This window comes from Scyliorhinus canicula, chromosome 15, assembly GCF_902713615.1.
Source record: "Scyliorhinus canicula chromosome 15, sScyCan1.1, whole genome shotgun sequence".
Classification (NCBI taxonomy): Eukaryota; Metazoa; Chordata; class Chondrichthyes; order Carcharhiniformes; family Scyliorhinidae; genus Scyliorhinus; species Scyliorhinus canicula.
In genome coordinates, this window is record NC_052160.1 from 29,381,756 (window position 1) to 29,401,125 (window position 19,370).

At 45.6% G+C, this 19,370-nt stretch overlaps 1 protein-coding gene across 8 annotated transcripts in view; it reads right to left on the reverse strand.

The window, feature by feature from the left end:
• LOC119978565 overlaps positions 1-19,370 on the reverse strand; it is a 73,613-nt gene that overhangs the window by 51,211 nt on the left and 3,032 nt on the right. For 5 of the 8 annotated variants that reach the window (XR_005463490.1, XM_038820301.1, XM_038820299.1 and 2 more), the window contains exons 4-7: positions 18,514-18,614; positions 16,795-16,899; positions 6,820-7,006; positions 5,016-5,183 (exon numbers count right to left, since the gene is read on the reverse strand). Coding sequence is in view for 7 of the 8 variants with exons in the window: in XM_038820301.1 (XP_038676229.1) it covers positions 5,016-5,183; positions 6,820-7,006; positions 16,795-16,899; positions 18,514-18,614 (561 nt within the window). In the remaining variant the exon portion in view is untranslated. Of the gene's footprint in view, positions 1-5,015; positions 5,184-6,040; positions 6,141-6,819; positions 7,007-16,794; positions 16,900-18,005; positions 18,615-19,370 lie in introns of those variants that run through there. The other 3 variants (XM_038820304.1, XM_038820303.1, XM_038820305.1) reach the window with 3 other exon arrangements.

Genomic DNA, 19,370 nt, shown 5'->3' on the forward strand with positions numbered 1-19,370 from the left:
TTACATCATACTCACTGTAGTAAGCTAACTTATGGTCAAGACACCATTTTGAACTAATATTGGGCCATAGAAGTTGATGTACCATCATTCGGACTCGAATCGTGAAGAAGTTCCATATATCAGGCTTTAATCAACTAGTTGTGTGCCCTACAGTTGACTTACAGAGAAAGGCCGACTGCCGGGTCCTACGGGTTCTTATAACCCGCCTCGTAGGTGGGACTACTTGCCTCTCGGCCAATGGGTGAGCAGTCACATGACTAGCCTCAACCAATCAGCAGAGAGGCAAATGACCGGCCTGAGCCAATGGGCAGCGAGTGCTCTGAACCAATGGCAGATAGGGACCGTAAATCTCCTAGTTATACGACCACATTCACCCCTTGTGGAGAAAGAAGCCGGGGGGGGGGCAGGAGTAACAAGAGAGGGGGGCTGTTGGACTGGTGGTATGACTAGAGAGAACGAGGTGTACCGAGGTAAATGGCGGCTGCCCACTGGCTCGCGACGACTATGCATATACAATGAACGGCAATGAACAGTACACAAATAGAAAAAAAAACAGGAAAAAAATGTGCAACTTGTACATTGGAACTCTGAATGACACAGGGAGTCCGATAAAAGTCCAGTGGAACATCAGATCGACGCGATCAGTCTATCGGGTGCCCTCGATGTTCTGCTGGACCGTCGCAGCGGTGCTGGTGACGTCAGGCCGGTGGCCGTCCTTGACTCCGGGAGCAGCGGTCGTGATCCTGTGTCCGTACCCCTGGTCGGTGCTAGCGAAGCTCTGGCCTGGGTAGGGGGTTCATATGCGCTGGGTTGCGGGGGCGCCGGGTGGGTGGGACTGGGCGGAGGGTATTGATGTGGGGGGTTGGGGCCGCACGCCGGCGGGTGCCAGGTCTCGAAGGGAGACCGTGTCCCGCCGACCATCGGGATACTCCATGTACGCGTACTGCGGGTTAGCGTGGAGTAACTGGACTCGTTCCACCAACGGGTCGGACTTGTGCACCCGCACGTGCTTCCGGAGCAAGATGGGCCCGGGTGTGGCCAGCCAAGTCGGGAGAGGGGATCCGGAGGACGACTTCCTAGGGAAAACAAGAAGACGTTCATGAGGCGTTTGGTTTGTGGCAGTGTAGAGGAGAGACCGAATTGAATGGAGGGCGTCGGGGATGACCTCTTGCCAGTGGGAGATAGGGAGATCTCTGGACCGTAGGGCCAGTAGGACGGTCTTCCAGACTGTGCCATTCTCCCGCTCGACCTGCCCGTTACCCCGAGGGTTATAACTGGTCATTCTGCTAGAGGCGATGCCCCTGCTGAGCAGGAATTGACGCAGCTCATCGCTCATAAAGGAGGACCCCCGGTCGCTGTGGATGTACGCGGGGTAACCGAACAGGGAGAAAATGGAGAGGAGGGCCTTGATGACGGTTGTCGTGGTCATGTCGGGCAGGGGATGGCGAAAGGGAAGCGGGAGTACTCGTCAATCACACTTAAGAAGTAGGTGTTGTGGTTATTGGAGGGGAGGGGACCCTTGAAGTCCATACTAAGACGTTCAAAAGGGCGGGACGCCTTTACCAGATGCGCTTGCTCGGGGCGGTAGAAGTGCGGTTTGGACTCTGCGCAAATGTGGCAATCCCTGGTCACGGTCCTGACCTCCTCAATGGAGTAGGGCAGGTTGCGGGTCTTGATAAAGTGATAGAAGCGGGCTACCCCTGGATGGCAGAGGTCGCGTGGAGGGTGCGGAGGCGGTCAATCTGCGCGCTGGCGCAGATACTGCGGGACAGGGCATCAGGAGGCTTGTTGAGCTTCCCAGGACGATACAAGATATCGTAGTTGTACGTGGGCAACTCGATCCGCCATCGCAAGATCTTGTTGTTCTTGATCTTGCCCCTCTGTGCATCGTCAAACATGAAGGCCACTGACCACTGGTCTGTGAGGAGGTTGAACCTCCTGCCGGCCAGATAGTGCCTCCAGTATCGCACAGCTTCAACTATGGCCTGTGCCTCCTTTTCCACCGAGGAATGGCGGAGTTCGGAAGCGTGGAGGGTCCGGGAGAAGAAGGCCACGGGTCTGCCCACTTGGTTGAGGGTGGCCACCAGAGCTACGTCAGATACGACGCTCTCGACCTGTAATGGGAGGGACTCGTCAATAGCACGCATCGTGGCCTTCGCGATATCCGCTTTGATGCGGCTAAAGGCCTGGGGCGCCTCCATCGACAGTGGAAAAATGTTGGATTGGATGAGGGGGCGGGCTTTGTCGGCGTAGTTCGGAACCAACTGGGCGTAATAGGAGAAGAAGCCCAGACAGCGTTTAAGGGATTTGAGGGAGTTGGGGAGAGGGAGTTCCATCAGGGGGCGTATGCGTTCGGGATCGGGGTCTATCACTCCGTTACGCACTACGTAGCCGAGGATGGCTAGACGGTCGGTGCGAAACACGCACTTATCCTTATTATGTGTGAGGTTAAGGAGTTTTGCGGTACGGAGGAATTTCTGTAGGTTGATGTCATGGTCCTGCTGGTCGTGGCCGCAGATGGTGACGTTATCAAGATAAGGGAAGGTCGCCCGTAAGCCGTATTGGTCAACCGTTCGGTCCATCTCCCGTTGGAAGACCGAGACCCCATTTGTGACACCGAATGGAACCCTTAGAAAGTGATAGAGGCGCCCATCTGCCTCGAACGCGATGTACTTGCGGTCACCCGCGCGGATGGGAAGCTGGTGATAGGCGGACTTAAGGTCCACCATGGAGAAGACTTTGTACTTCGCGATCCTGTTAACCAGGTCGGAAATACGAGGGAGAGGGTACGCGTCCAGCTGCGTAAACCTGTTGATGGTCTGACTGTAATCAATGATCATCCGGTTTTTCTCCCCAGTCCGAACTACCAGCACTTGGGCTCGCCAGGGACTGTTGCTGACCTCGATGACTCCTTCCTTTAGTAGCCTCTGGACCTCGGACCTGATGAAGGTCCGGTCTTGGGCACTGTACCGTCTGCTCCTAGTGGCGACGGGTTTGCAATCCGGGGTGAGGTTCGCAAACAAGGAAGGGGAGTCCACTTTGAGGGACGCGAGGCTGCAGACAGTATGGGGTGGAATAGGGCCGCCGAATTTAAAGGTCAAGCTCTGCAGGTTGCACTGGAAATCCAGTCCTAAGAGTGCCGGTGCGCAGAGGCAGGGGAGGACGAGGAGTTTGTAATTTTTAAAAACCCTCCCCTGGACGCAGCACCCGGTGATGTGGACGGAGTGCAAACATGAGGCATGAGGGGGGGGGGGGGGGTTGCGTGCCACGTTACCCAAGGGGCTGCCGTGCGGCCGGGGGCATATGCGCGAGCGTTTCGGTCGGCAACCTCCAGGGAGAATGCGAGGGTCCATGCCTCAGCGAGGCTTAAAGTGTCTTTTTCTAATAGTCGCTGGCGTAGTGCAGAAGGTCACATGCCTGCAACGAAGGCATCCCGAATTAATAGTTCCGTATGTTCTGCCGCAGTAACTGGCGGGCAGGCGCAGTTTCTCCCCAAGACAACGAGGGCCGGATAAAATTCATCAAGGGACTCACCGGGGAACTGCTGCCTTGTAGCCAGGAGATGCCGTGCAGAGACTTGGTGAACAGGCCTTTGAAAATGTCTTTTCAGAAGGTCCATGGCCCGCCATAGTCTTGTTCATCCTCAATCATCGAGTAGACGGTGGTGCCCACGCACAAGTGGAGGATGTGGAGTTTCTGCTCCTTGGTGGGTTGGCTGCCTGTGGTGGAGAGGTAGCTGTTGAAGCACGCCAGCCAATGTTTAAAAGTTGCTGACGCGTTTGTAGCATGCGGGCTGATGCGGAGGCAGTCTGGTTTGATCCGAAGCTCCATTTCAAAATTCTAGTTGATTAAATTGATGTACCATCAATTGGACTCGAGTCGTGAAGAAGTTCCATATATCAGGCTTTAATCAACTAGTTGTGTGCCCGACAGTTGATTTACAGAGAAAGGCCGACTGCCGGGTCCTACGGGTTCTTATACCCCGCCTCGTAGGCGGGACTACTTGCCTCTCGGCCAATGGGTGAGCAGTCACATGACTAGCCTCAACCAATCAGCAGAGAGGCACATGACCGACCTGAGCCAATGGGCAGCGAGTGCTCTGCACCAATGGCAGATAGGTACCGTAAGCCTCCTAGTTATACCACCACAGAAGTAATATTGTATTCTGTACTTTATAGTCATTCACATGCATTAATTAGTTACTGTGTGATAGCTGATCAATCACAACTCCAATTCCTGCCTAACCCCGATAACCTTTCACCTCTTTGTTTATCACAGTAGAAGAGAATGAATGATCATGAAATGTCCCATTGTTCTTCTCCAATGTACGTAAATGGTTAAACCCGTCAAAATTAAGTCAGTAACAACAATGACCAATTGAATAATTACAACAGAATTGATTTGGGATGAGGCAAGGCTAATTCAAGATCTAAAAGAGGGCTTTAAGAACCATTTTGTTGCTTGCAAGTCGGACTATAGTCGTGGTGGTACTCAAAGTTACTGGGCAGGATTTGTGGTAAATCACTGTCAGTGAGGGAAGCTGAGGAACATTTGCACTTCACCTGGGGTGTTCGCCCAAACTGCAGGTGTAAAGATCAATCGTGCATTGCTATGTATACCTTTCCTTTCTTTTTAAATAAACTTCCATATTATTTGCTATTTCAGAGTCTTGTCTTGCCTTATGGTTGAGTCTTTAGAACAAATCCATTTTATAGGGTCAATTCAGAACTGATTAATTAGGCCGTGCATAACTAAATTAAACTGGATCTACCTCTTTAAAACTGACAAGGATTGGATCTCAAACATCTGCTGTGAAATAAGCTGTCCAGTCACACACTATTTGTACAGATATGGAGAAGTCAAGTCTTATCTTTCAGTATTCAGAATTCAAAGAGTGTGCAGCCAATCAACGTAGGAACCGTTTTGCCCTGGGAACCAATTCTACAAATTTGTTAGATTGAATACTTTTTCTTAAACGTTTTTATGGTATGTTACCCTGGATTACTGTCCATTACCTTTCATTCTGCAGACAGGTGAGCTTCTCCTTACTGTCTTTGCAGCCTGTCTGTGATGTGCTTCCGTCTTGCTCCCAGTTCCGGAGGTCAATAAAAACAGTTTCCGGTTCGGAAGCCTTTTTCACTGTCAGCTTTTCTTTCATCCTGATATAGCTGTTTGTTTCAGGACTGAAAACATGAAATAAGAAAACAGAAAAGATTAATAAGCCCATCACTTAACAAAGAGTTCTATTCTGAAGTAAAAAATATACCTCCCAAGCAGATCTGAGATGATGGCTGGGAATTTGTGGCGGCATGGTGGTTAGCACTGCTGCATCACAGCACTAGGGGCCTGGGTTCGATTCTGACCTCAGGTAATTGTCTGTGAGGAGTTTGCATATTCTCCCCGCGTCTGCGTGGGTTTCCTCTGGGTGCTACGGTTTCCTCCCACAGTCCAAATATGTGTAGGTTAGGTGGATTGGCCATACTAAATTGCCCTTTAGGGTGGGGTTACAGGGCAGGGGATTGGGCAGGGGGTGGTCTTTTGAAGCATCGGTGCAGACTCGATGAACCGAATGGCCTCTTTGTCTACTGTAGAAATTATATGATTCCAGTTTCTTTGATGTTATTCCCATTTCACTATTCCAACTTTGAGAGAATGTTGGTCCCGGACCACTTCTGGTTTATCGGGAAAATTATTCCGCACTCTAAAAATTCAAATGGTCTCTCAGAACATCATGAATATAAAAGATCCCACGACAATATTCAATGTGGAAGAGGGTTCACTCAGTATCCAGGCAATTTTCTGCCATCAACCAATTCCATCCAAAATAATTGATTCATTTGGCATTTCTTTCATTTGCTCTTTGAGAGTTTGTAGTGTGCAAATTGGTGTTTGTTTGCTTACAACTACTCTAAATATCAAAATTAATGAATTCACAGTAAGACACTTACTGAAATGTTCTTTACATATCCTAACCACTGAATTAGATATACATATTGTTAGCCATGAATTTAATTAATTAATTTTTAATACTTTATATTACCCAAAGTTGATGGAGGCAGGTTTTTGCAAGGGGTCGGGGGTTGCAGGTGTTGATAACAGCGCCGCGTCCATTTGTCTCAGAGAGATACTTGGGATGTCCGGATGGGGGAGTGTTTGTTTTGAGTCACTGGGGTGTTGGAGGATGAAATGGGGGGTCGGGTTTTTCGTTGTTTTGTTTTGTTGTGTTGAATATTTAAAAAGGTTAACAGTTGAATAAAAATATTTTCAAAAAAAGAATATTACCCAAAGTTCCTCATGGTTGTCGAATAGTTTTTAAAAACATCAATAAATTTAGAGTACCCAATTCATTTTTTCCAATTAAGGGACAATTTAGCATGATCAATCCACCTACCTTGCACATCTTTGGGTTGTGGGGCGAAACCCACGCAAACAAGGGGAGAATGTGCAAACTCCACACAGACAGTGACCCAGAGCCGGGATCGAACCTAGGACCTCGGCGCCATGAGGCAGCAATGCTAACCACTGCGCCACTGTGCTGCCCTATGGCTGTCAAATAGTTTTGTTTCTGATTTCCATTCTCCGATTTTAAACGACAAGCATATTTTAAACTTCAAATCATATTTCCTGAAACCATGGGCGGGATTCTCCATCCTGGCAGCCAGCCAATGGGGTTTCCCATTGTAGGCACCTCCGTGCCTCGGGAAATCCACGGGCGTGAGTGCGCTGCCGCTGAAATAGAGATTCCGCCGGCGAATAATCCAGCCCCATATTTTTAACAAGTTAAACAAACACATTATTAATCACTAACTTGTTTTGTACCTCAGAACATAATTGGAGTTATTGGTACTGCCTCCATCAAGCCTGGTCCAGCTTGTTCTGTTGGACTGGCGCTCTCCATCATGCACCGGGGTTTGGGTTTTCAATGTGATAGCTCCTCCTGACTGCTTTACAGACAATGAGGTGAGCTGTTCCATAAGGCTCTGTTCTCTATTAACACGAGAAGGTACTATATAGCAAAATGAGAGCACACAATAAAATCCGCTTACACTCGGGGCAGATTTGCATTTAATTTGACACAATAAACCAAGTATTGTACAAAAGCTAATTAAGGTGCAACTCCGAGACAGTGTAACTCCATCAGAGTATGGTTCTTTACAGTTTGAGCTGAGGGCGCTACAAACCAGACAGGCTAGACCTGGGCAGGACTGAACTGATGTCCTAGAGGGAGTATTTGCTAGAATGGTTGGGTTTAAACTAAAATGGCAGGGGATTGGAACCTATGCAAGGAGGAAGCATGGACAAGACCAAAGACAAACGGGAAATAAGGAAAATGATAGGCAGAGTCTTCAAGGGCCAGATTCAAACAGGGTCACTGTGCAAAATAATGGGATTGGGAGAAGGAATGTTGAAAAGACAAGCCTTAAGGTATTTTGCCTTAATGCGCAAAGCATTCGCAATAAAGTGGATGAATAAATCATGCAAATAGAGGTAAACAAGTATGATATAATTGGGATTAAGGAAACATGGCTGAAGGGTAACGAGGGATGCGAATTGAATTTCCAAGGATATTCAGTATTTAGGAAGCACAGACAAAAAGAAAAAGGCAGTAGGGTTGCATTGCTGGTTAAAGTGGAAATGATGTACCATCAATTCACTACAAGACGATGAGAGCGAGTGAACATAGGCTTTATTATCCAAGAACGTGCCTGCCTGTGACTGCTGTAACAATGAGCGCGCCCCCAGGCGGCCGGTCTATATACCGCCTGGAGGGGGGGGGCAGAGCCCACCAGGGTGCCAGTACAATACATGAAAGGAGATCATATAACCATTCCCTGGCCATAGGCCACAGTACTATAGACAACTTATATTATGGTGAATATATTCACCACAGGAAACTAATGCAATAGTGAGGAAGGACATTCGCTCCGACTATGTAGAATCTGTATGGGTAGAGCTGAGAAACACCAAGGGGCAAAATAGTTAGTGGGGATTGTATATAGACCCCCAAACTGTAGTGGTGATGTTGGGAATGGCATTAAACAGGAAATTAGAGACGCATGCAATCTGGAATTATGGGTGACTGGTAGCACAGTGGTTAGCACCGTTGCTTCACAGCGCCAGGGACCCAGGTTTGATTTTCGGATTGGTCACTGTCTGTGTGGAGTCTGCATGTTTTTCCGCATGTCTACGTGTTTTCCTCCAGGTGCTCCAGTTTCATCCCACATGTTCTGAAAGACGTGCTTGTTAGGTGAATTGGATATTCTGAATTCTCCCTCAGTGAACCCAAACAGGCGCCGCAGCGTGGTGACTAGGGGATTTTCACAGTAACTTTATTGCAGTGTTAATATAAGCCTACTTGTGACACTAATAGTGATTATTATTATGACTTTAACCTGTATATTGACTGGGCAAATCAAATTAGTAACAATACTGTAGAGGAGGAATTCCTGGAGTGTATACTGGTAGGTTTTCAAGAGCACCATGTTGAGGAACCAACTAGGAAAACAGGCCATCCTAGACTGGGTATTTTGTAATGAGAAAGGAATAATTGGCAATCTAGTTGTGGAAGACCCTTGGGGATGAGCGACCAAAATATGATAGAATTCTTCGTCAAGATGGAGAGCGACGTGGCACTTCCGGTGACGGCGGGCGGGAGGCAGTCGCACACTGGAGGGCTCCCTCTCGGGAATAGAAATTTCAGAGTTTTAACGCCCGGTCCCGGGGGCAACGGAGGCTGAAAAAGCTGTAAGAAGGCACAGGGAGGAGAAATGTCCAAGTTTGAGAAAAATCCGGCCCAGAAAAAGGGGGTTAATGAAAGTCCACCAGTGAGTGGAAAAGTCAGTGCAGGAACTGTAAGGAAAGCGGAGGCTGGAGCACCAGGGGAGGCCGCATTGCTCACAGCAGAAGAAATGACTAAGGTGATGGCTGTGGAACTTGAGAAACAATTCACAAAGCACATGGAAGCAATGAAGAAGGAGATGGGGCTGTATTAAAAGTGCTGGTGGAGGAGGTGCGGGAGCAAGGTGAGACGCTGAAGGAAGTGGAAGAGGCATTATCGCATCACAGTGATCAACTCACCTCGATGGGGAAGGAGTTGCAGAAGGTGATAAAGACCAACAAGGGTCTGCGAGCCAAAATCAAAGACTTGGAAAACAGATCCAGGCGGCAGATACTGAGGATTGTGGGTCTGCCCAAAGCGGTGGAAGGCCCGAGGCCGATGGAGTACTTTGCCACGATGGTGGCGAAGCTATTGGGGGAGGGGGATGATCCCTCTCGATATGAACTGGATTGGGCTCATCGGTCGTGGAGGGCGATACCAAAGGCGAGTGAGCCGCCAAGAGTAGTAATTGTGTGTTTCCGTAGGTATAGCGTGAAGGAGAAAGTCCTGGGCTGGGCAAAGCAGAAGCAAGTGATGCAGTGAGCGGGAGTTGGTATACGCATATACCAGGACTTTAAGGTGGCGCTGGTGAGGAGGCAGGCTGCCTTCAGCCGGGTGAAGAAGGCACTGTACAACAGCAAGGTGCAGTGCAGCATAGTGGATCCAGCTAAGTTGACGGTGACCTACAAATCCAAGGACATTTATTTTGGGACGGCGAAAGCGGCAGAGGAGTTTGCGAAGGCAGAAGGACTATGGCAGAATTGAGAAATGGGACTGAGAGCGGGTCGTGTACCTATGTAGCCTCATGTAACTTTAGTTTTTCACTGCATGTTGGTGTATGTACTAAATGAGTCTACGCTGTATATATATTTAAACAAGGGAAGAGATGGGACTTTCAATTGCAATGATGGTTCTTTGGGGCTTGGGTGTGTATGCTGGGGTTGTTTGCTAAAGGGGATTTCTTGGTTTTCCTGGGACAGGGCAAGGGGGAAGGAGATCCGGGTGGGGGCCTCCATGCTGACCGGTTTAAGCCGGCCAGTGAACGGGAGTAAGGTGGGGGGAGGGGCTGCAGCCATCGGAGCCTGGTAGAACAGGTTTCGGTGAGTCAAGCCAAGGTGAAAAGTTGGGGAAGGAACCGAGGTTCGGGGGGGAGTTTACAAGAGGAAGTGGAGGGGAAGCGTCTGGGAGGGGGAGTGGGGAGGTGTCTACAATTCATGGGTGTCATTCACGGTACACTTTCAGGGATTGGATGGCGTAGAATATTAGGGGGGAGGGTTGAGGGGGTGGACTATATATGTCAATGGTGACCATAGGCGATTCCTGATTCCTTTTTCTTTTTTCCTTTCTTTCCACCTTGGGAGGGTTTGTTTTATTTGATGCTTATATTGTCAGGTGGGCCGTTGTTTGGGGGTGGTGAGAGAATGGGATCATTGTTGTTGATAAGGGGATTGACATTGTATTCGTTTACTGTTTGTTGGTGGGGTGTAAATTCTGAAGAAAATGTGAAAATGGAGAACAAAAATATTTAAATAAATTTATTTAAGGCTAAACAACTAAAAAAAAGATGGAGAGTGACGTAGTTGATTTTGAGACGAGGATCCTGAATCTAAATAAAGGAAACCAAAATGGTATGGGGCGTGAGTTGGCTATGATGGATTGGGGAACATTACTGAAAGGGATTACGGTGGATAGACAATGGCAAACATTCAAAGAGCGCGTGTGAATTGCAACAGTTGTTTATTCCTGTCTGGCGCAAAAATAAAACAGGAAAGATGGCCAATCAATGGCTTCTGAGGGAAATTGGAGATAGTATTAGATCCAAGTAAGAGGCATACAAATAGGCAAGAAAAAAAACAGAAGACATGAGGTTTGTGAGAAGTTTAGATTTCAGCAAAGGAGGACCAAGGGATTGATTAAGAAAGGGAAAATAGAGTACAGGGTAAGCTTGCTGGAGATATAAACACTGACTATAAAAGTTTCTATAGGTACGTGAAGAGTCAAAAATTGGTGAAGACAAATGTATTTCCCTTACATCAGAAATGGGAATATGTAATAGGGAATAAATAAATGACTGACCAACTAAATACATATTTTGGTTCACAAAGGAGCACACAAATAATTTACCCCAAATGTTGGGGAATACAGGGTTTAGTGAGAGGGAGGAACTGAAGGAAATCAGTATTAGTAGGAAAACAGTGTTGGGGAAATTGATGGAATATAAAGCCGACAACTTTCCGGGGCCTGATAAGCTATGTCTACTGTAATTCTTTCAGGGAGTAGCTAGTAGAGTTGATGTGGATGTGGTTTATTTGGACTTTCAGAAGACTTTTGACAAAGTCCCACATAAGAGATTAGCATGTAAAATTAAAGCCCGCGGAATTGGGAGTAGTGTATTGAGATGGATTGAAAGCTGGTTGGCAGACTGGAAACAAAGAGTTAGGAATAAACTGGTCTTTTTCTAAATGGCAGGCAGTGAATAGTGGGGTATCGCAGCGGTCAGTGCTTGGATCCCAGCTATTTACAATATATATTAATGATTTAGATGAGGGAACAAAATGTAGTAACTCAAAATTTGCAGATGACACAAACTTGGGTGGGAGTGGGAGCTGTAAGGAGCATGCAGAGATCCTTCAGTGTGATTTCTCCACATTGAGTGAGTGGGCAATTACATCACACGACACATGCAGTATAATGTGCACTTTGGCAACAAAAACAGCAAGGCAGATTATCAGAATAGCCATAAATTGAGTGTGTGTGTGCGTGTGTGTGTGTGGGGGGGGGGGGGGGGATGTCTTGCTGTCTTGATAGACCACATTTGTCTGCAGTTTTGGTCTCCTTATCTGATGAACGATATTCTTACTAAAGAATGAGTGCAACGAAGGTTTACCAGACTGGTTCCTGGGATGGTGGGACTGACCTATGAGGAGAGATTGACTCAGTTAGGATTATATTTGCTGGGTTTTAGAAGAATGAGGGGAGATCTCATAGAAACCTATAAAATTCTAACAGGACTAGACTGGGAAGATGCAGGAAGGATGTTCTCAATGGTGGGGGAGTCCAGAAACAGGGGTTACATCTAAGGATATGGGATAGACCATTTAGGACTGAGATAAAGAGACATTTATTAACCCGAGAGTGATAAGCCTGTGGAATTTGCTACCACAGGAAATAGTTGAAGCCAAAACATTGTATGTTTTCAAGAAGGAGCTAGATATAGCTCTTGGGGTGAAAGGGATCAAAGGATATGGGGGAGGAAAAGTGGGAACAGCTTATGGCATTAGGTGATCAGCCATGATCATAATGAATGGCAGAGCAGGTTCGAAGGGCCAAGTACCCTACTCCTGCCCCTATTTTCTATGATTCTGTGTAATCTTAGCAGTAACTAAGTATGTGCAGTTACCTGGGAAATGTTCTCATCCATTGTAACTTTTACAATGGGTAATCAAAGTCATAATGCATGTCAATGAATTAAAACAATCAGCCATCTATCTTTAACATGCAAATAAATAGGATGAAAGCATAGTCCAGGAGGTGGAAAAGAAGCGTTTTTCCTGGCCAGTTTTAGCCAATCACCAACCTGGAACTTACCTGACATTCATTCACTTTGATCAGCACAAGCATCATAAAAATCAAATTCACCCATATACCTTTTTTTCCCCTAAAATACACTTTATTCAGAGAATTTATAAAAGTACATTATGTGCATAAAGGTTGAGACATTCTATAAGGCCGAGACTCTGGGCTCACCACCTGCCAAACTACATCAGTTCACTCATTTACTGCTGCCCCCACAAGGCAAACAGCCTGAAGCTCAGACCACAATCCCTGTGAGAATAGCTAATTTGGAAAATCATGGGAGACTGTTCACATTAAGCATATGATGAATTGCTAACAAAATCCCAAAGTGGCAACTGGTGCAATTTAAAATGAATTAACTAAAAAAGTCTGGATTTTAAAGCTACTCTCAGTAATGGTACCCATGAAATCATTGGGATGTCATAAAAACCTAGTTCGCTAATGTCTTTTAAGAAAGAAAACCTGCCGTCCTTACCCAGTCTGGCCTATCTGTGACTCTAGACTCTTAGAAATGTGGTTGAATCTTAACTGTCCTCGGAAATGGTCTAGCAAGCCACTCAATTGTACCAAACCGCTCAAGAAAAGTTGCAAAGGAGTAAAACTGGATGGACCACCTGGCATCAACCTAGGTATCAGAAATGACAATGGCACACCCTGCCTAACTTCCCTGCAAAATCTTCCTTGCCAAAAATTGGGCGAGCTGTCTCACAGACTATTCAAGCAACAGTCTGCCGTACTCACCAAACCATACCTTATAGCCACTGCCCATGACTCCTCCACCACCATTCCTGGGTATAACCTGTGTAAGTCATATCTAACTTTCAGTGAATTATGTCAACAGTTAGAAACAGCCAACTTAAATTCAGCACTTGACTTAGGAGACATCTTAGAATGGATTTTTGTACTTCTGTTAGGCAGCAAAACAATCTGTACTCTTAATATTTGATGTATTTAGTTGTAGAAACAATGGAGAGATCTTGGTGCCTAGAACCATGCTAACATACTAAAATGCATGCCAGAAGAAGCTGATTAATTGAAAACCTCGATGACAAGCCAAAGCATTAACCCTCTCAGCAGAGCTGACACTGAACATTCAAGCTTTTCAGTTTATAAGTATTATTTCACCTTTTTAAGTTCTAGATTTATTGGGTTAATATGAAGTCAGATAATTGCATAATTAAGAATCAAATAAATTAAAATTAAAAAGCTACACCTGCCCTGATGTGGCATTAGGCCAAAATGGGCAAGGAAACCGTCTGTTGATAAATCAGTACTTCCCCACGTTGAATAACACTAAGAAAAGTCAGTGAGGGTAGCAAGGACACAGAATGTACTCTAGGTGGAAGACTTCAATGCCCATTGCTAAAACGTGCCTTGTAGCATCACTACTGACCAAGTACACGGAGAACATATCTGCCAGACTGGGTTTGCAATGAGTATGTTGGGTGAACCCAGCATGGCAGTAACGGGGACATGACTGTCCCCGAACAATCTGTAATGTCATGGCCCTCACTCTGCCACTAACATCAAGCCAGAGTATCAACTTTGGCTCAAGGATGAATGAGGAAGGGCAATCCAGGAGAAGCACCTAAAAATGAGGTGCCAACCTTGTGAAGTTACAACACAGGCATGCCAAACAGCAGAAGCAGCATGTGGTAGAGCGAAGCAATCCTACAACCAATGGATCAGATCAAAACTCTGCAGTAATGCCACATTAAGTCGTGAATGGTGGTGGACAATTAAATAACTAAAGAGAGAAGGAAAATCTATAAATATATCCTTTCTCAATTTTGGATGAGCCCAGAATGGCAGTGCCAGAGACAAGACTGGCTGACTTCGAACCAGCTTCAGCCTGAAGTGTTGAGTAAATGATCCATCGTAGCGTCACCCCGAGATCCCAACATCACAGATGCCAGGTTTTAGCCAATTTTGTTTCACTCCATGTGATATCAAGAAAGGGTTGAAGGCACTGAATTCAGCAAAGACCATGGCCCCTGACAGCTATCCTGGCGATAGTACTGAACACGTGCTCCAGAACTAGCCATGCCATTAGCTAAGCTGTTCCAATACAGCTACAACATTGACATGTACACCACAATGTTGACAATTGCCCAGGTATGTCCTGTCTAGGATAATCAGGGCAAATTCAATCCAGCCAATTACCAGCCATCAGTCCACTTTCAATCATCAGCAAAGTGATGGGAAGGTGTTGTCAACAGTGCTATCAAGTTGCATTTACAATAATATCCTGTGCACCAATGCTCAGTTTGGGTTCCATCTGTGCTGCTTAGTTCCAAACAAAAGAGCTGAATTCAAGAGGTGATGAGAGTGTGAGGCAGCATTGGATCAGGTATGATATCATGGAGCTCTAGCAAAACTGAAGCCCATGGGAAACAGGGAGGGAAAAATTCCCCATTGGTTAGAGTCATATCTAGCACAAAGGAAGGTGTTTATGGTGCTGGAGACAAATCATCTCAGCCCAAGGACATTAAGGTAGTACCCTAGGCCCAACCATCATCAATTGTTTCATCAATGACCTACCCTATATCACAAGGACAAAGATGGAGAGATGTGCTAATGACTGCACAATATTCAGTGCCATTTGTGACACCTCAAGTATTGAAACAGTCTTTTTCCTATGCGGCAAGATTCAGGTTTCAGCTGATATGTGACAAGCAACATTTGTACCATACAAGTGCCAGGCAATGACCATCTCCTTCAAGAGAAAATCTGCCCATTTCTCCTTCACACTGAATGGTATTACCATTGCGAAGTTCCCACAATCAACATCCTGGGGTTGCCGTTGATCAGAAACTTAACTGTATCAATTATATAAATACTGTGGCTACAAGTGCAGATCAGAGGCTGGGATTCTGTGTCAAGTAACTGAGTTCCTTATTTCCCCAAAGCCTATCAACCATCTAAAAGGCACAGATCAGGAGGGTAATGGAACATTCTCCACACGTCTGGATAAGTGCAGCTCCAACAACACTCAAGAAGCTCAACGTCATCTAGTAAAAAGCAGCTTACTTGATTGGCACCTTATTCATCACCTAAAATCATAAGAAACAGCAGGAGAGGTCCATTTGGCAGGAGACAGCCATGTGGCTGCTCTGCCATTCAAAACGTTCATGGTTAATCTGGTGGTGGCCTTAACTACACTTGCCTACCTGCCCACAAAACCCATGATCCCTTGCTGATTAAACGTACGTCTAACTCAACCTTGAATATGTAAAATGACCTAGCACAGGGGAAGGTGGTTAGGTTGCCAGCGAATCGTGCACACATGTTTTGGGGTTGCCAGAAACTGGAGACAGACTGGGAAGCAGTATTTGGGACGTTATCTAAAATTGTAGGAGTGGAGGTCAGACCAGACCCAATGGTGATGGTCTTTGGGGTATCGAAAATGCCAAAGCTGCTGGAGGGGAAAGGGGCGTGTCATGGCCTTCACCTCTCTAATTGCCCGGTGAAGAATCTTGATTAATTGGAAGCTGTGGGCGGCAGCCTGGCTGGGGAACTGTATGACTTTCTTCAGTTGGAAAAGATCAAATTTGAGTTGAGAGGGTAGGCAGAGGGCTTCGAGACACGATGGGGGTTGTTCTTGACAATATTTGAGGAACTGTCCATCACGGGGAATGGGGAGGGAAAGGGTAATGGGTAAAAAGGGGAGAAATTGTACAAATTGTGGACTGTGAGATTGTGGAGTGTGCTGTTGTAAATGTTACTGTTTTTTTACACATGTTTGGAATAAAATACATGTTTTTTTAAATTCTCTCTTTTTGGAGATGACCATTGCCTGGTCCTTTTACTTGCCATTTGTCAGCCCAAGCCTGAATGTTGTCCAAGTCTTTCTTCAGTACATGAGTCAAAACTATTACTGAACATTGTGCAATCATCAGGGCACATCCACACTTCTGACCTTATGATGGAGGGAAGATCATTGATGAAGTAGCTATGATAGTTGGGTCTTCGACACTATCCTGAGGAACTCCTGCAATGCAGTCTAAGTGCTGAACTTTCTCACAGCCAAGAAACACAATGGTGAATATGCAGCAATTCAGAGCACCTAGCTGGAGGAGACTAAATTGTAATGAGTATCCAAATAGCCTAGTTTCTTGCTTTAGGAAGAACTGTGGAATCCACCTTAACACTTTCATGCAAGTGAGGAGGGTCCTTGGATAGAATGGTTCCCCAAATCCTGGAGTGTCCCATCCTGAGGAGTACAGCTCTAATTATCTTGCTCCATGGTTGAAGGAGGATTTTAGTGGTGATTGCCAGTGGCTATGGAAAAAGAGCACTTTTTAATGATTATAAAATGCATGAATGTGATCCCTACTTACCCGAAGCAGACCAAGTTCCATTCATGGTGCTGTCTAAATCACTGCTGCAGTTTTCCAGCTTTTGTAGACTCTGTAAGATCCCATCCAGTCTACTTGGTCTATACACTACAAACAAATTCAAAAGCAGCTGGAGGTTAGCTTGTAGGCATACCTCAATATTCTGAGATTTAAATTAAAAAAGAGAGGGTCCTGTTTAAAAAAAAAACAAGAACACACATTGGGAAAGACTTGGTCTTTGAGACTGATACTGGTGCCAGGACTGGAGCCGAGCGCATCACTTCAGACTTTACCAAATGCTTTTGGCGGAGGTAAAGGAATCACTGACTGCCAGGCTCCAGTCAGACATTTGGTGGTTGGGATGGCCAGTAACCTGGCATATAAACCTGAGGAATTGAACAAACGAATGTGATATAAAATAGGATAATTAGTTAGAATAATGTAGAGGATAGAGCCGGTCTGATGGTAGTGAGTTAGCAGGCAAAGAACAAAGGAATTGAGCGAAGCATGGCCAGAAAGGGGGGAGGGAGCCTTGTGCAGAGGATGGTGAAAAGAATGCTGGGTAACAAGAGGCCCAGGGTTGAGGAATGCGAAGTGAACCAATCAGGATATATGGCCAGGTCAGGAGGTGTATAGGATGACCTATGGGAATCTTGTATGTGAAACTTGATGCCATTTGAATGATATGTATAGAGATCTCTTGTCCTCGGTCCTCACTTGGTCCTGGGAGCTTCAGGAGACTCTATGTGTTCTGAATTTCTATAGAGCGGGTCGCCTTGCAAGTTGTTTAAAAATAAATATACCATGCCTACGATCCCTCTCGAGTTTTATTGAGACTAGACTGACGGGTAAAGAACTTAATTTGTCAAACCTAAAAGTTTAGCTCACTACTGATGAATACTGGAGGAAGCTATGTGGGATCTGAAGTATCTGGATTCTTCCTCTCTGACACAATGCTGAGAAAGTGTTTCCATAAGGGGAAGCCTGAGAATAATTCCTTCTGCCTCCTAAAATGCTTGGCCAGCATTTTTTAAAATCACAGTGATTCTTTCCATATCTAGTCAGTTATCTACCCAGAGGCGAAAGGGCAGTAAATACCTTCTACCAAATCAGTTGTGATCAGTATTCTAACTCAACACCACCCTTCCCTCTTCAGAATGTTTTAACTAAACACTTGCGTCTGCAGCAGAGGGGGATAATGTTTATCAGCTCACCTCTAAAGAGAGTATAGGTGGTCTGTGGGTGTGCCGTCCTGTACATGTTGACTTCCTTCTGTTTAGCCCTTCCTGTGGCATTTGTATAGTTTCCTGGTTTCTATTAGAATTGCTTAAATGGCTTTCAGTCGATGTTGCCTTGTTCAGGACAGTTTCTGGTCCGTTTTCAGGGATATTCTGCACAAAGTCCATTTCAGTTGTTAATTCTGAAAGTCCATATATGGCTTTGGTTGGTATGTGGCAGCAATCTAAATTTGTATCTCCACTGCCTTGACATCTTAGAATTTTCGGTGTCTTATTTTTAATGACTTTGGATGTTATGGATGATTGTGGATCTCCTCCACCATTATTTCCTAGATCCACAAAGTGCTCATTTATGTCCAGTGAATTCTCATTCTCACCAGTGTTAAAAGCTGCGGATTGTCCTAGTGATTCAACAGTGTTACCAATTAAAGAACCAGCTTCTGCCGCCATAAATTTTCTGCGGGTGGTTGACTTTTCCAAATACCTTGCATTTTCACTCCTAAAGTCCTGCTGACCATCAGATGATCCTTCTTTATAATCTTGTGCCCAAGCCTCAAGTGGGCATCTTGCAGACTCCAGCATTTCCTGTGGACATTAGAAACCATTGACATTGTCACCAAGATGGATAATTCATGTTTAAGAGTTAAGACTTCAAGGAGAGAAGTGAGGAAAACATTTAAAAAATCTACAGGGTGGGAGCATCACTCTGTATGAGCATGGGCCAGAGAAAGGTTTACAATACAATACTCACAATTTTTCACCCTATATTGGTGTTTAGCAGCTCTGTATCAATACAAAACCTTGCACTTTATGTCCTATATAAAATACAGTGAGAATCAGATGTCCCTTTATTCAGAAAAGTTGACAGTTAAGCTCCCATCCTAGTATATGTCTGACAGGGCAGCACATGCCCAATTATATTTAAGCCTGAAAAGTTCATCTCACCTAATTTTGTTGTGGAAGTGGGAGGCACATCTCTGAACTGCTGTCATGATGCCTGTATTGGCAATTCATGAACAGTGATGTATGATGACAGACTCAGTTTTGCACTGATTTTAATGAAAATAGATTAAAGTTGTTGTTTCACTGATTCAATAAAATAATTTACTTCAACCTCGAGCACATGCACTTCAAATCACAGCAGTGTCAGGTGAGCGGGAGCTCAATCACAGATATGTGAACAGAATTGGGTCAAAATGGAATCAGCGGAAATTAGGTAAGAGTTGGGGTACTGTCTGCAATGACAAATTCTAAGTCAGGTTCTTGTGTAAATGGAGCAGGGCACAGGCAGCATATCTTGAAGGTGGTTAAGGGAATGTAATATGTGTTGAACAGTTGCAT